The 13,785-nt window shown below is 40.5% G+C and overlaps 1 protein-coding gene across 22 annotated transcripts in view; it reads left to right on the top strand.

Moving 5' to 3' along the window:
• The first annotated feature begins 649 nt into the window (after window positions 1-649).
• VPS13B (vacuolar protein sorting 13 homolog B) overlaps window positions 650-13,785 on the top strand; it is a 914,031-nt gene continuing 900,895 nt past the window's right edge. For 14 of the 22 annotated variants that reach the window (XM_037892217.2, XM_037892214.2, XM_027818377.3 and 11 more), the window contains exons 1-3: window positions 650-835; window positions 3,825-4,002; window positions 11,963-12,106. In XM_037892217.2, the coding sequence (XP_037748145.1) occupies window positions 3,856-4,002; window positions 11,963-12,106 (291 nt within the window). In that variant the 5' untranslated portion in view covers window positions 650-835; window positions 3,825-3,855. Of the gene's footprint in view, window positions 947-1,512; window positions 1,619-3,824; window positions 4,003-11,962; window positions 12,107-13,785 lie in introns of those variants that run through there. The other 8 variants (XM_043539292.1, XM_037892216.2, XM_043539293.1 and 5 more) reach the window with 5 other exon arrangements.

Here is a 13,785-nt window from a genome sequence, read left to right as displayed (position 1 = left end):
ACAGTAGGGTGGAAAAAGGAGGATTCCCCCCCCCCGTTCTCTTCCCTCATGGTGGAGGTAAGCAGAAAGCAACTCCTGGAAGGGAAGATTTTCTTGTGTGTCCTAGAGCGAGATTTCCAGCCTCATTCGCCACATAGGGAGACTCAGAAGTTGCAAACCCTGTCCCTCTCATAGCAGGTCCATCCCTCTTTGCTTCTGCTGAAGAGTGTCTGGCTTCTTTCTCCCTTTAGTTGGGCCCTGCTGCTGCACAGAACCCTCCCTACTGGCAAGGCTCATAGAAATGAACAGGCTCAGCCTACAACAGGGCTAAATAAGAACCCCATCCCAAGTTATACTACTACCTTCTTCGTGTGTGTGTGTGGGCTTTTATCCAGGCACAATTACCGCCCCCATCTCCACTTGCGGGGGTTTTACCCTGGCACCATTTACCCTTCCCCCATCTCCACTCGGGGGAAAGGAGGCTTTTACCCCAGCACCATTTATCTTCCCCCCCGATCTATACCCGGGGGACTTTTACCGTGGCACCATTTACCCTCCCACCCCCATTTCCACCGGGGGGCTTTTACTCCGGCACCATTTACCCTCCTGCCCCAGTGATCGCCCTCCCCCGCAGCGCTGAGCCCCCAACGCGCAGCTGCAGCACCGAGGCCAGGCACGGCGCGCGCGGCGTTCCCGCCTCCCGGTGTCACCGCTGCAACCTTCCGGCCGGGCGGCGCGACCGAGCCTGCGCCGAGAACGCGCCGGAGCCGCGGGGGGCGGGTGAGGGGAGGACACCCGCCGGGGAACCCGGAATTGCCTGGCTGAGCGGTAACGGCCGCGGCTGCCAGCCGTCACGGTGAGGCGCTGCGGGCAGGTTAGCCTGGGACAGGGGCTCAGGAGGTCGGCTGCCGGAGTCGGCGGGGAGAGGGCCCTGGGGACCACGCTAGGGGCGGTGAGAGTGCTGGGGGTGCGTGCTGGGAAGGTGGGGCGGCAGCAGCGTGAAGGGGTTGGGTGGCGGCAGGTCGTGGCCAGTGCGGGGCTGGGGTGTGACCGGGGGAGTGTGGGAGTGTTGGGGGCTTTCACCCGCAGCACAGTTACCCCCATCTCTACCTGGAGGCCTTTACCCCTGCACCATTTACCATTACCCAAGGGGGAGGGCTGGGGTCAGTCAGCGGTGAGGGGCAGGAGGGTTCGGGGTAGTCGGGGTGAGGGGCAGGTGTTGGGGGCAAGGGGTGGTGAGGGGCAAGTGGAAGGGTTGGGAGCAGGCAGGGGCGCGGGGGGTAGGGGTGGTGGTGAAAGCCGGGGTGGGGTGAGGGGCGGGAGTGTGGAAGGGCTGCAGGCTGGCGGTGATGACGGGTGAGTGTGGGAGGGTTGGGGCAGATGGGGGTGAGTGTGGGAGGGTTGGGGGCAGGCAGGGGTGTGGGGTAAGTGTGCGGATTGGGGGCAGGCGGTGGTGAGGGTTGATGGTGAGGGTGGGAGCTTTGAAGGCAGGTGGTAGTGAGGGGTGAATGTCCTGAAGTATAGATAGGTGTGGAATGATTAGTTTTTTATTGGTAAATGTCAGGAAATGTTAATTTCACAGTAGATAAACCTACAAAAAATTGCCTTCTATAATAATAGAAATTTATAGACAGGCAAAGTAAGAAAAATGCTTCTTGAGAACTTATTAAAGTTTGGTTTAAGGATGTTTACTTTGTATATTTGACATGTGATGTTGAGAATTTGTGCTTTAAGGTTTATAAAGCTTTAACTCTTTTAATCTGAACTGCTATTTTCATTAAATAATTATTCTAACTCACCCCCCCATAATTTTGTGCAACTGTGAAAATTTAAATAGATAACAGTTGAGAAAAATGTTTAAAAATAAACCAATATTGTTCATCAAAATGATAAAAGAAATAAAAATCAAAATCTGCCAACCCTATTTATAGGATTTGTGTAGTACTGAAGTGGGCTAATATAAGATTGCATTATATGCTGGGCAGTCATGAAAATAAGATGTGCATGTCTTGTGACTATGCATGTCAAAAACTGTGCTATGCCAAATGCAATTTATGTTTAGCTGGATTTTAAAAAAACTTTGGTTTGCCAAGAGTGGCAGGAAATAGAACTTCACTCTTGATATCTTAAAAATTGTTCAAAATTCATTATAAGATTGGTGCCAGTTCAGTGCGAGCCAATGTTCTAATCTGTCTGTCTGTCATCAGCGAAAGGTAAGTTTATAAATTAGCAGGATTTGTATAGATCCAGCGACTACTATTTTCCTGCTGTAAAATATTATGTAAGGATATGGCACGCATGCTGTCCTGATGCTTTATTTTTTATATTTTGTACAAGCCTACTGCTGGTTCTAATGCAAATAGATTGGAAATTCATGAACACAAATATTTAATATATGTACATTTTGAGTCTCGAATGTTTTCTTTAAGTATATATAACCCCAGTTTAGTAAGAAAACAGGGGTTATACTTACTTACTTTACTTGGATTTCCAGAAAGCCTTTGACAAGGTCCCTCACCAACGGCTCTTACATAAATTAAGTTGTCATGGGTTGAGAGGGAAGATCCTTTCATGGATTGAGAACCGTTAAAAGACAGGGAACAAAGGGCAGGAATAAATGGTAAATTTTCAGAATGGAGAGGGGTAACTAGTGGTATTCCCCAAGGGTCAGTCCTAGGATCAATCCTATTCAACTTATTCATAAATGATCTGGAGAAAGGTGTAAACAGCGAGGTGGCAAAGTTTGCAGATGATACCTAACTGCTCAAGCTAGTTAGGACCAAAGCAGACTGTGAAGAACTTCAAAAAGATCTCACAAAACTCAGTGATTGGGCAACAAAATGGCAAATGAAATTGAATGTGAATAAATGTAAAGTAATGCACATTGGAAAAAATAACCCCAACTATCCATACAATATGATGGGGGCTAATGTAGCTACAACTAATCAGGAGAAAGATCTTGGAGTCATCGTGGATAGTTCTCTGAAGAAGTCCACGCAGTGTGCAGCGGCAGTCAAAAAAGCAAATGGGATGTTAGGAATCATTAAAAAAGGGGTAGAGAATAAGACGGAGAATATCTTATTGCCCTTATATAAATCCATGGTATGCCCACATCTTGAATACTGCGTACAGCTGTGGTCCCCTCATCTCAAAAAAGATATACTGGCATTAGAAAAGGTTCAGAAAAGGGCAACTAAAATGATTAGGGGTTTGGAACTGGTCCCATCTGAGGAGAGATTAAAGAGGCTAGGACTTTTCAGCTTGGAAAAGCAGAGACTAAAGGGGATATGATAGAGGTATATAAAATCATGAGTGGTGTGGAGAAAGTGAATAAGGAAAAGTGATTTAGTTGTTCCCATAATATAAGAATTAGGGGCCACCAAAAGAAATTAATGGGTAGCAGGTTTAAAACAAATAAAAGGAAGTTCTTCTTCACTCAGCGCACAGTCAACTTGTGGAACTCCTTGCCTGAGGAGGTTGTGAAGGCTAGGACTATAACAGGGTTTAAAAGAGAACTTGATAAATTCATGGAGGTTAAGTCCATTAATGGCTATTAGCCAGGATGGGTAAGGAATGGTGTCCCTAGTCTCTGTTTGTCAGAGGGTGGAGATGGATAGCAGGAGAGAGATCACTTGATCGTTACCTGTTAGGTTTTTGCTCCCTCTGAGGCACCTAGCATTGGCCACTGTTTGTAGACAGGATACTGGGCTGGATGGACCTTTGGTCTGACCCACTATGGCCATTCTTATGTTCTTATGTTCAAAATTTGAAATAAATTTTCACATTTCCAAACATTGTACTAACTAATGCTAATTTTTAATGTGATCTCTTACTGTTTTTTTTAGTGCTTGGTGCATAATCCAGAAATCTTCCACAATGCTAGAGTCGTATGTGACTCCTATTTTAATGAGTTATGTGAATCGCTACATTAAGAACTTGAAGCCCTCAGATCTACAGCTGTCACTATGGGGAGGAGATGTGGTTCTTAGCAAACTTGAATTAAAGCTGGATGTACTTGAACAGGTATGTTAACAGTAGCTACTGTGTATGTGGCTCAATTTAAAATAAGTTCAGTAAAATGTTCAAGATACTATCTGTAGATCAGTATTCACTTACAATCGTTATTATTTTTGCTATCTGTTTTGTTCCTATCTTTGGAGGTTTTTTCCCCGTTGCTCAGCCTTTAGCTGCTCTGGGAATCCCACATCCCCTGTTCTAGTGGATGAACCGGGAAGATTTGCATTTCTGCAAATCACTGGGCTTGAAGAGAGGGCCATCTCTTTATGGAGGATATCCCTTCTTTCAGTGATCTGTCATTTCACAGTACCAGCACTTAACTGAACTGCTTCTCCCTTTAAAAAATATTATCAATCTTTTATTTTACTAACTGAATTTAATGATATTTAAAACCATTCAAAATGTTGTGAATCAAATTAAAATCCTCCTTTTAATGATTTAGGTGCAGATTTTAACTTACCGGACTCATTGGAGAGAGCTTCCAACTTCTTCAGTAGTGGCTTTCCTCTTTCTGCTGGGCTGTGAATGGAAAGACTGTAGTTCTGTAGCAAATTCCCCTCCCTCACCAAGTGTCTGATCCCTTTTGGTGATCTCAGTTTGCAAGTCCATGTCCAGCTGAGTATCCTTGCTTGTATCTGATGTTTCTGGCATATCTAATTTCCTCAGGTCATGTATCAGTTAATATGGGGTCTCTTTTACCCCTTTGCTGAGCCCTGGCTCAGGTTATATTGATGGCTGGCTCCAGACTTCATATCAGAGGCTTGTACCAACTCAGTTTCTCTTTTTGTGGTTTAAGTTTACAGCACCATTCAAGCTAGCAGCAAGAACACCCTCATCCCCAAACATTCTTCTGTTCATATCACCAACCATTCATTTGGGGTATGGTAAAATGAGCTAAGAGAGTCTCCCAGAGAGTTTTTCCCTCAAAGATAGTGGGACTTCTGAATTATTTAAGCCCCTGAACGTTTGTTTTTTCCTCATCAGAGTTCCTGCAGGATACAAATAGAGTGGAAATCTCTAGTTTTACCTAAATTCTGGCTTGATTCCTATGGCAGTAGCTGACTTCTAAGGCTCTCTGCACCCTCCTGAATTTTCTCGCAAAGCAGTTTCTCAGTCCCTGAAGTCCTTGCTGCATCTCAGCTTTATTAGCAAATTCTGTGTTGGCCTAAGCTTTCTTATTATTTCTAGTTCCTGAAAAACCTTTTTGTCCATGGTAATTAAGTCAGTGGTCACCTGTTCAATCCACTTTGCCAGCACATACTAGGCCTTTTGTAGCTGGGTTTCAAAATATGTCCTGACCCTTCATGTCTTCTTAATCAACAGAGGTTTTGTTTCCAGCTGATTATGTTAGATCTCTGCCTTTGGGCTATCCCTCACTTCTTTCTGAGAAGTTTCCAGATACTATGTTAGGTCTTCTTTTAATTTCTTCTGATGTGCTTTGATTTCTGCTAGTATCTCACCTATTTGTTCCATTTTGGTTCAGCAACAATAGCTGCTCACGATTTCTCTCCTTGGAAAGTATCCCACTTTGGTGATTGCTCGTATTTCCTCTCCACTGAGTGATAGAGCCTTGTAGGTCAGTTTTCCTTTGAAGGACAAATTGATAGTGTGGACTACTGGTATTTTCTGTGGGTAACTTGTTTTTATTTACACCTTATTCTCTAGTCCTTGTGCAGGTGCATTTACAAACAGCATGTAGGCAATCCACTCTTTCAGGAATCTCAGCCCACACACTGCCTGGTTCCTAGGAAGCAGGTCTGCACCTAGAATTGACTTCAGTTAAATTAAAGCAGAGAGCAAAACATCTTGTTGCTTTCCACGGCTCCCTCAAAAGGAAACTGCATCACAAAACTAACAAAACAGCATTTCTTCTAAGACTCCTTGAACCTCTGTAGCGCTTAGTGAAGACACTACCTACATTGATGGGAGAGCTTCTAGGTGTAGGTACTCCACTTCCCAGAGAGGCAGTAGCTATGTCAATGGGAGAAGTCCTCCTGTTGGCATAGCGCTGTCTATGGAGTTTGGTTGGTATAACTGCATCCCTCGAGGGTGTGGATTTTCCACACCCCTGACCGACATAGTTATACTGAAATAAGTCGGTAGTGTAGATCAAGCCTAAGTAAAGACTAAAAAAAAGAACTAGATAAGTTCCAGGAGGATAGGTCTGTCAGTGGCTATTAACCAGGATGGACAGGGATGCAACATGATACTCTGAATGTCCCTAGCCTCTGTTTGCCAGAAGCTGGGAGTGGATGATAGGATGAACCACTTGATTGCCTGTTCTGTTCATTCCCCTGGGGCACCTGCTATTGGCCACTGTCAGAGGACAGGATGCTCGGCTAGGTGGACTGTTGGTTTGACTCAGTGTGGCCGTTCTAATGTACTTGTAAGGCTCGTTTAACAATCCCATCTGGTGATTCCTGCCATAACGTAATTACTTTTACTAAGTATAGTAAGTGTACATGTTTTCTGAAGTAGTTGGATTGGAATAAAATCCCTTGAATCTCGGAAAGAAAGCATAGTTTTCTGGTGATCCAGGAAATCTGGGTTCGTTTAATGGCTCTGCCATAAACTTTCTTTTTGTCTGTGGGCAAGTTGTGTAGGCCCCCATCCTGCAAACATTTGCACCTTCAAATCTCATTGAGCTTAGTGAGACTACTTATGTGTGCAAAATTGCTCCCTTGTGTATGTGTTTGCAAGACTGGGTCCTTAATCTGTATGTGCCTTAGTTCCCCACTGGTAGAATGGGATAATCATAGTAAGAAGGAGTGTTGTGAGGACACATTAATTATTGTTTGTCTGCAAAGTGCTCAGCTACTATGATATGTAAAGTTCATGTAAGTATTGAGTTTAATATTTGGTATATGTATATATCTATGGGAAACAATGGAGCCTGTTGTCATTTTACTTCTTTTAGGAGCTAATGTTGCCTCAGATACTTACATGCAACTCTTATTGACTTAAATGAGAAAGCAAAATGTAGCTCAACAAAAGCAAGTTTTTTAACACCTATTAGTCCACGTGAAATGAGTGACCTGGTGCTTTTAGTTTAGTTTTACATGGGTAGGTGCCCTCATTAAAACAATAACTATAATTGATGCTCTGGTTCGCAGCCTCATCAGAATTCAGCGAGTGAATGGGAATTGAAGATGGACTACATTCTGCCTTCTAGAGCAGAGGTTCTCAAACTGTGGTTGGGAGGGGGCGGTGAGGTGGGGGAAAATAGGTAGGTGGGGGGGCAGTGGGGTGAGAAGAGGGGGTGAGGGGAATTTGGGACGTGCGTGGCTGCAGCGGCCAGAAAAAGAGGTGACTTTGCTCCAGCTCCAGGGCTGCGGCTCCTGGGGAGAGACCCCCCTCCTTCCCAGTCCCAGCTGGGGAGAGACTAGTGATATTAAAATATGAATTGTGTGCTTTTATTTGTAGAACAGAAACATGTTTATTATTATTTATTTTTTTAATATAGCACTTTTATCCAAAGCGCTTCACAATAGTTAGCTATTGGTACAAACAACATTTGGAAAGATAATTAAGTGGTCCACCAAGACCTTCAGCAATTTTCAAATGGTCCGTGGGGAAAAAAAAAATTTGAGAACCACAGTTCTAGAGGAAGGCACTCCAAGCTGGGATGGGGGTACACTGCAAAAGCAACATGAGGAAATGTGCTGAATCTATTCTGTTGATGCCAAGTTGGAGCCAGTATTCACTAAACTCAATTGAAAGATTCTCATTGACATCCAGGAAGGCTTAGATCAAGCCCAAAGAGTGTTTCAGTCTCCTGGGCTATCAGGCCACCCTCCTGTTAACTTAAGGTTTTTTAAAAAATAATTTGCAGAATTTTATATAAATAATGCTAATAAGTGCATATAAATGAAATTTAACTTCAGTTCAATTTACCTCAAGAGCATGTGTATTTTTTTTTCTTTATTATGCAGGCACTGGTTGCAACTGTGTAGTTAAGCCTGAGTTCCATTTTTCACTTAAAGGAAAGATTCAGCATCTTTATGTATGAAAAATACATGCATCCGCATAAAAATGACAGCACTCACTCTTTGAATACAGAATGAATTTTCTGAGAATTTACAAGTAGATTTTTGTTTGGAGTTTAAAGTTAATTAAAATGTGCTCCTTTAAGAAGCTTTGGATGTTAGCCTTTTCCTTGTCCCAAATGATCTTGAATGGAATAATGGCGACTCTTCAAAATGTTTATATAATTAAAATTAATTGAAATCTTGTACATAGATTATAGTGGAAAAAATTATGTTTAAATTAAGTTATTAACTATTTTGTCTTACTATAGAAATCACTAGCTCAGGCAACTTTTAAGGGGGGTGGCCATTGTTGTATCAGAAGAAACTCAACAAATCATAATCTTTCCTTTTACAGCTGTCTTGCATGCAACGTTTCTATTGGTTGAATGAGTCAGTAGTGTGAGGGAGACAGGATACATGTCAGGCATTCTCTCCGGTATTATTATTACTGTATTTTTCTTACCATTGAATCTAGGAGCCCTACTCGTGGACCAGGACCCCATTATGTTAGGCACTGTATAAACACAGAACAAAAAGACTGTCCTTTATAGATTATTTGATCTAGTTGCACTGCTGTTTAAAGGTTCTGTGGCTGCATTATGATTGTGCTCAAAGGACTCTCAGCTGTGCTCAAGGTAGCACTGCCGGGGAACTGAAGCAGAAATGCAGAGAGATCTCTAATCGCATACAACCAATGGGACTTTGGGGCTGGACAGCTTCTACCTTTTTCTCATATTGCTGGTCTCACCAAGACAGCTTTATAAACTAATAAGTCAATTGCAAAGTAAGGAACATATTCACCTTACAGTTTGATAGTTTTACGCTGCTTTGGCAATGCAAAGCAGCAGTAAACCTCACTTAACAATATACTCTGATTGCTTTGTGCTTCTCTGGTGTATTGGTGAATCTGCCCTTAAAAGTAAAATAAAATAATGTTTTGAAGTTGTTGTATATCTTCAAATCATTAGAAGTATTGAAAGTAGGGATGTAAAATATTAACCGGTTAACCGGTAAGTATTGGTCTTACCGTTAACCCACCCTAACCGTTAACCCGCTATGTGTGGGTGTCGAATGGGTTCTCCTGCCCCAGGCCGCGGCAGCTGGGAGCAGCCCCAGCAGGCCCTGGGAGCTTCGTGGGGGGTGGCCAGCTGGGCAGCAGGACTGCATTTAGGCTGGGGGCGGGGCAGGGGCTGCGGGCTCTGGGGGGGGGAGGTAAAGTAGTCCCCGGTCTTCCCCTGTGCGACTGGAAGGGGTACGGTTGCAGAGGTAGACGGTGCGCTGATCAGGGAAGGGAAGCTGCTGCTGCGGTGGGTGGCACAGAGCATCTGCGAAGGCCGCATTGGGACAAACTAGATAGTTTACAGTCTGGACTGTGTGTGTGTGTGTGTATAATTACTGGTCTGAACTTTATTCTGTTTGCATATCAGAAATCTGATCAAGTCATGATCATTTGTACTGAAGCTACCATTAATTTTTAGATCTGGTTAAGGTTACCCTTAAGAGAAATCCAAACATGTACAGAAATGCACGGTTAAAGTACCCAAAGAACCTTAACTGTACCTTGTAGCAGTACCATGAAGGGAAAATATGAAAAAAACGTGTCTTTAAAAATTAGTTTAACCTAATCTGGGAACTGCAAACACAAAATGCCTTAATTATTATTGTGAGGCATCACTGTAATATATTATTTATAGAGCAGAATCCTGAATGTGAGGAAGACAAGTTTTGATGTTAATATGGAAGTAGAGGTGGTAATACTTAACTTACCTACCTATCCCACAGGGATATTGAGGGTTCATAGATTTTTAAGGCTAGAAGGGAGAACTAAAATCATCTAGTCTGACCTCCTGCATAACACAAGCCAAAGAATCTAACCCAACAATTTCTGCATTGAACCTGTATATTGTTTGAGCTACAGCATATATCTTCTAATGTTTGTATACTACTTCAAACATGTAAAACACTATGTGAGTGTTAAGTATTAAGCAAATGTAGTCTAGTATAATTACAAGAAATATTATTCAACATTCCATGTAGTACTTAGTTTAATGGGAAAAGATTTCATGAGAATGGAAGGGGAATAAAAATAAGGCCTCTGGTGTTTGTTTGTTAAATTACTAAATGTGGCGCGCACACTTGTTCTGTGTTGCCTCAATTATCATTCTTAAGTACCACAACAAAGGGTTTGCATTATATCACTGCAGAGACAATTATTTGTCCAGTTAGGATAATGTCAGACAACATTTGTATCAGCATTCCTTTGACACAGAAAGGTTGACTTACCTTCTAAGTATATAGGCAATCTATCTCTCAGCGTTTTGCTCCACTTCCTGCTTTCAGAAGTGTTTTTTTCTTTTTTTTTTTTCTTCATTCAGAGGATTTTTCCATATCTTGTAGGAAGCTTTGGACACAAATGGGACTTTGAGTTAAATCCATCTGGTAAATAGTGGAAAAAAGCTCTTTCAGAATGTCTTTTAAAGTAAACTTAGAATTTCCACATGTAAAGGCAAATCAGTGTCTAAATAAACATTGCTATACTGATGATTGGCATAGAAATTTAAATATTTGAGAAACAAGAAGCCTAGCTTATTTCTACAACTCAATTAATTTGCAGCTCGTACTGGCCTGCTATTTTCCTTTGTGAAAGCCTCACCTGTATGTTGTACATTTTTTATTTTATCAGGCTGTTGGAGAGCACAGTGCTTCTTATTCTTCCCTGCTTGTTTGGGCTGTTGGAAAGCTGATGTAAAGTGATTGACTCCGTTTGTTATAGGCGGCAAAATGACCTACAACATTTTGAGTACAGAATTAATTTTCTGAGAATTACAAGTAGATCTTTGTTCGGAGTTAAAGTTAATTAAAACGTGGTCCTTTAAGAAACTTTGGATGTCAGTCTTTTCCTTGTCCCAAATGATCTTGAATGGAATAATGGAGACTCTTCAAAATTTTTATATAATTAAAATTAATTGAAATCTTGTACATAGATTATAGTGGAAGAAATTCTTATAGTTTAAAAAAAAAACCCTGAATGTATTTCAACCTGACCATGTTCAAAAGATTTGTTTTATATACAGTGTGTACAGAAACTCTCATCCGTGTGTCAAATAAACCACAAAGTAAATCTTTGCTGTGTGGAGTGTAGCCTGATTCGATTAGTCTTCCCATGTTGACCTCCTTTCCTCTTGTTTGACTTGTTCCCTTAACTTCAAATATTATGTTAACACTGGAGGAAAAGAGTACAAACTCAACTTTATAGATAAAAAGGAACCAACAAGTTACATATGTAATAAAATCATAGCCCTCATTCTTTAAGTACCTGCTCCATCTTTGTGTTTATCATTTCTTGCTGTCTTTCATGTGATTTGAGCCTGTTCCTAAGAGGTACTGAGCACTTGCAACTCCCAATGAAGTACTAAAAGGTTTTAGGAGTAAAAACCTCTTTTCACTGCTATGCATTTTTTAATATAAATCTGTAAGTCTCCATGCACTCCAGAGGCACTATAGAAATAATACAGTATGCGTAGGAATATAATTAACTTTCATTGTTAATTGTTGTGAGTATGCTCTAGTTATGTTTCTAGAGTAGTGATGCATTTCACTGTAGCTGCATGTAAGAGAGACTGTGTTTTAAACCTTCTTTAATTACCAGGGACATAGTAGAATCCAGATGTTTTCTTTGAACACATAAGCACAATAAATGTGTGTGAGTAAATGCATGTGACCAATTATTAACTAAAGTGTCAAGAATTATGCCATACATAACTGACAGTAGAAAAAAGAACTCTTGAGGGTTTTTTTGTGGGGAGGGCGCAGGCACGAAGTGGCTCTTAAGATTTTATTCTTGTTTTTTTTTGTAAAGTAGCAAATGTGTCCTTGACAATTGTGATTTTGTTTTTAATTAAGTTTGAATATCTAATTGGTTAATTCGTATTTTTTAGGAGCTGAAACTACCGTTTAGTTTTTTAAGTGGACATATTCATGAATTACGAATCCACGTACCATGGACAAAACTAGGCTCAGAACCAGTTGTCATCACTATCAATACAATGGAGTGCATCTTGAAACTGAAGGATGGAGTCCAGGTAGGAAGCCTATGATGAGTTTATATAAAATATAATTGTTAAAATTGAGGGTTTTTAAAATAAAATTGATAAAGTAGTTAATGTTGTATTACAGGAATGCTAATGTCTTTTTGTCTGTCATGTCTGGCCAAAAGTCTTTGTCTGCACAGAAGCAGTAATCATGGTTAATACACAAGGACTGTAATGCTTTCTAATCAGATTTTCCCTATTCTTTCACTTTATTTGCTGTAGTGTTGTTCCTGCAGGTGTAAAAGCAGGTTAATGAATCTTTGCCAAAATTTTCCTATGACTAGGTAGCAAATGAATATCAAGAGCAACATAGCATCCTAAGTGCTTCCAGCTTTTACCACCCAAGAAGTTGTGTCCCACTGCTGGATTAAGTTATATAGAGCATCACTAGGCTGTCTCTTCAAGAGATGAGTTATTACTATAGGAATGCTTTATTAAAGTTCCTATTATTTCAGTATAGCTATCTTTTCCGTTTTGATGTAATAAGTTATTTGCTTAAAATATAAAGTCGTCTTGGAAGACATTTTTTAGTGTCTTTTAAAAGCTTTTTATTTAGTTGTTTGTGACAGACGCAAAACAACATTTCGTGTCTGTAAAATTTTCATTCCACCACAATGAAATCTGGTATCATATGAGCAACTGGATATTATTATATTTTGCGTATATGAGTTTAAAAAAAAGTACAGTGCTTTGTGAAATATGCAGTAGCATCTTGCCATACTTCAGCATTCATTGTCAATCAACAAATATGTTGGAACACTTCAACACTAAAGCACGTTCTAGCTTTCTTTCTTTGTCTAAACATTTATTTCATTTCAATAGATACTCCAATTATATTTAATTTAGAGTCCTGGGAAATAAACATATGATTTACACATCTTCTGTGGAACTTCCACAATTTGCTTAATGAACGGTTAATATTTGATACCGATAGTTCAATATCTGAAAGTAATTACATTGGAGAACGTTTCTGCATTACATTTATGTGATGAATGTTCTGTAATGAAAGTCAATCTATTTCTGGAATTAGAGATTTTTGTTTTGTTTTGGAAAACCTGGTCCTAGTTATGCCACCCATGCAGTGCGCTCTCTCTCTCTTTCTGTCTCTTTCATATATATAGCTATATATTTTACGTATATATAAAAATAACATCCAGACACTAAGTATTTTTTCAATGGTAAGGTAGAGGTTTCAAGGCCAGATGTCCCATAAGAAACACATTTTAGAAGCAGCAAATTACAATTAATTGTAGAAGCTGCGGAAAAAGATTTGTAACACATGACTTTGTGCAACCAAGAACTAATATTTGATATTGGACCATGCAGATGGCTACTGCTGGTATGATCAGATTTCCTGCTTGCATGGTATTTGAAACTTAAATTTTGTGGTGCATGCAGCAAAAGGTCAGATGTCATGAATGTAAAGCACTCTCAAAACAAGTATTTGTTACAGATGTTTAAGATTCAGAGGCAAGAAAGGATTTTTGAAAATTACAACTGACGTTTGAACAAATTATTCAGTGATATGTACACCCTGGAGAGTAACATTTGGGTCTGTGCCAATGATACCGTTTATCTTTGAGTAATAAGAATGCAAATGAAAACATTTTGTTGTTTTCTTTGGGTATATTTTTAAGAAGCTGTGGGTTTGATTTTATTTCATGAAAAAG

The sequence above is a fragment of the Chelonia mydas genome, chromosome 2, assembly GCF_015237465.2.
Source record: "Chelonia mydas isolate rCheMyd1 chromosome 2, rCheMyd1.pri.v2, whole genome shotgun sequence".
Taxonomy (NCBI): domain Eukaryota; kingdom Metazoa; phylum Chordata; order Testudines; family Cheloniidae; genus Chelonia; species Chelonia mydas.
The sequence above is the reverse complement of the archived record's forward strand: the minus strand, read 5'-3'. Positions and strand labels throughout refer to the sequence as shown.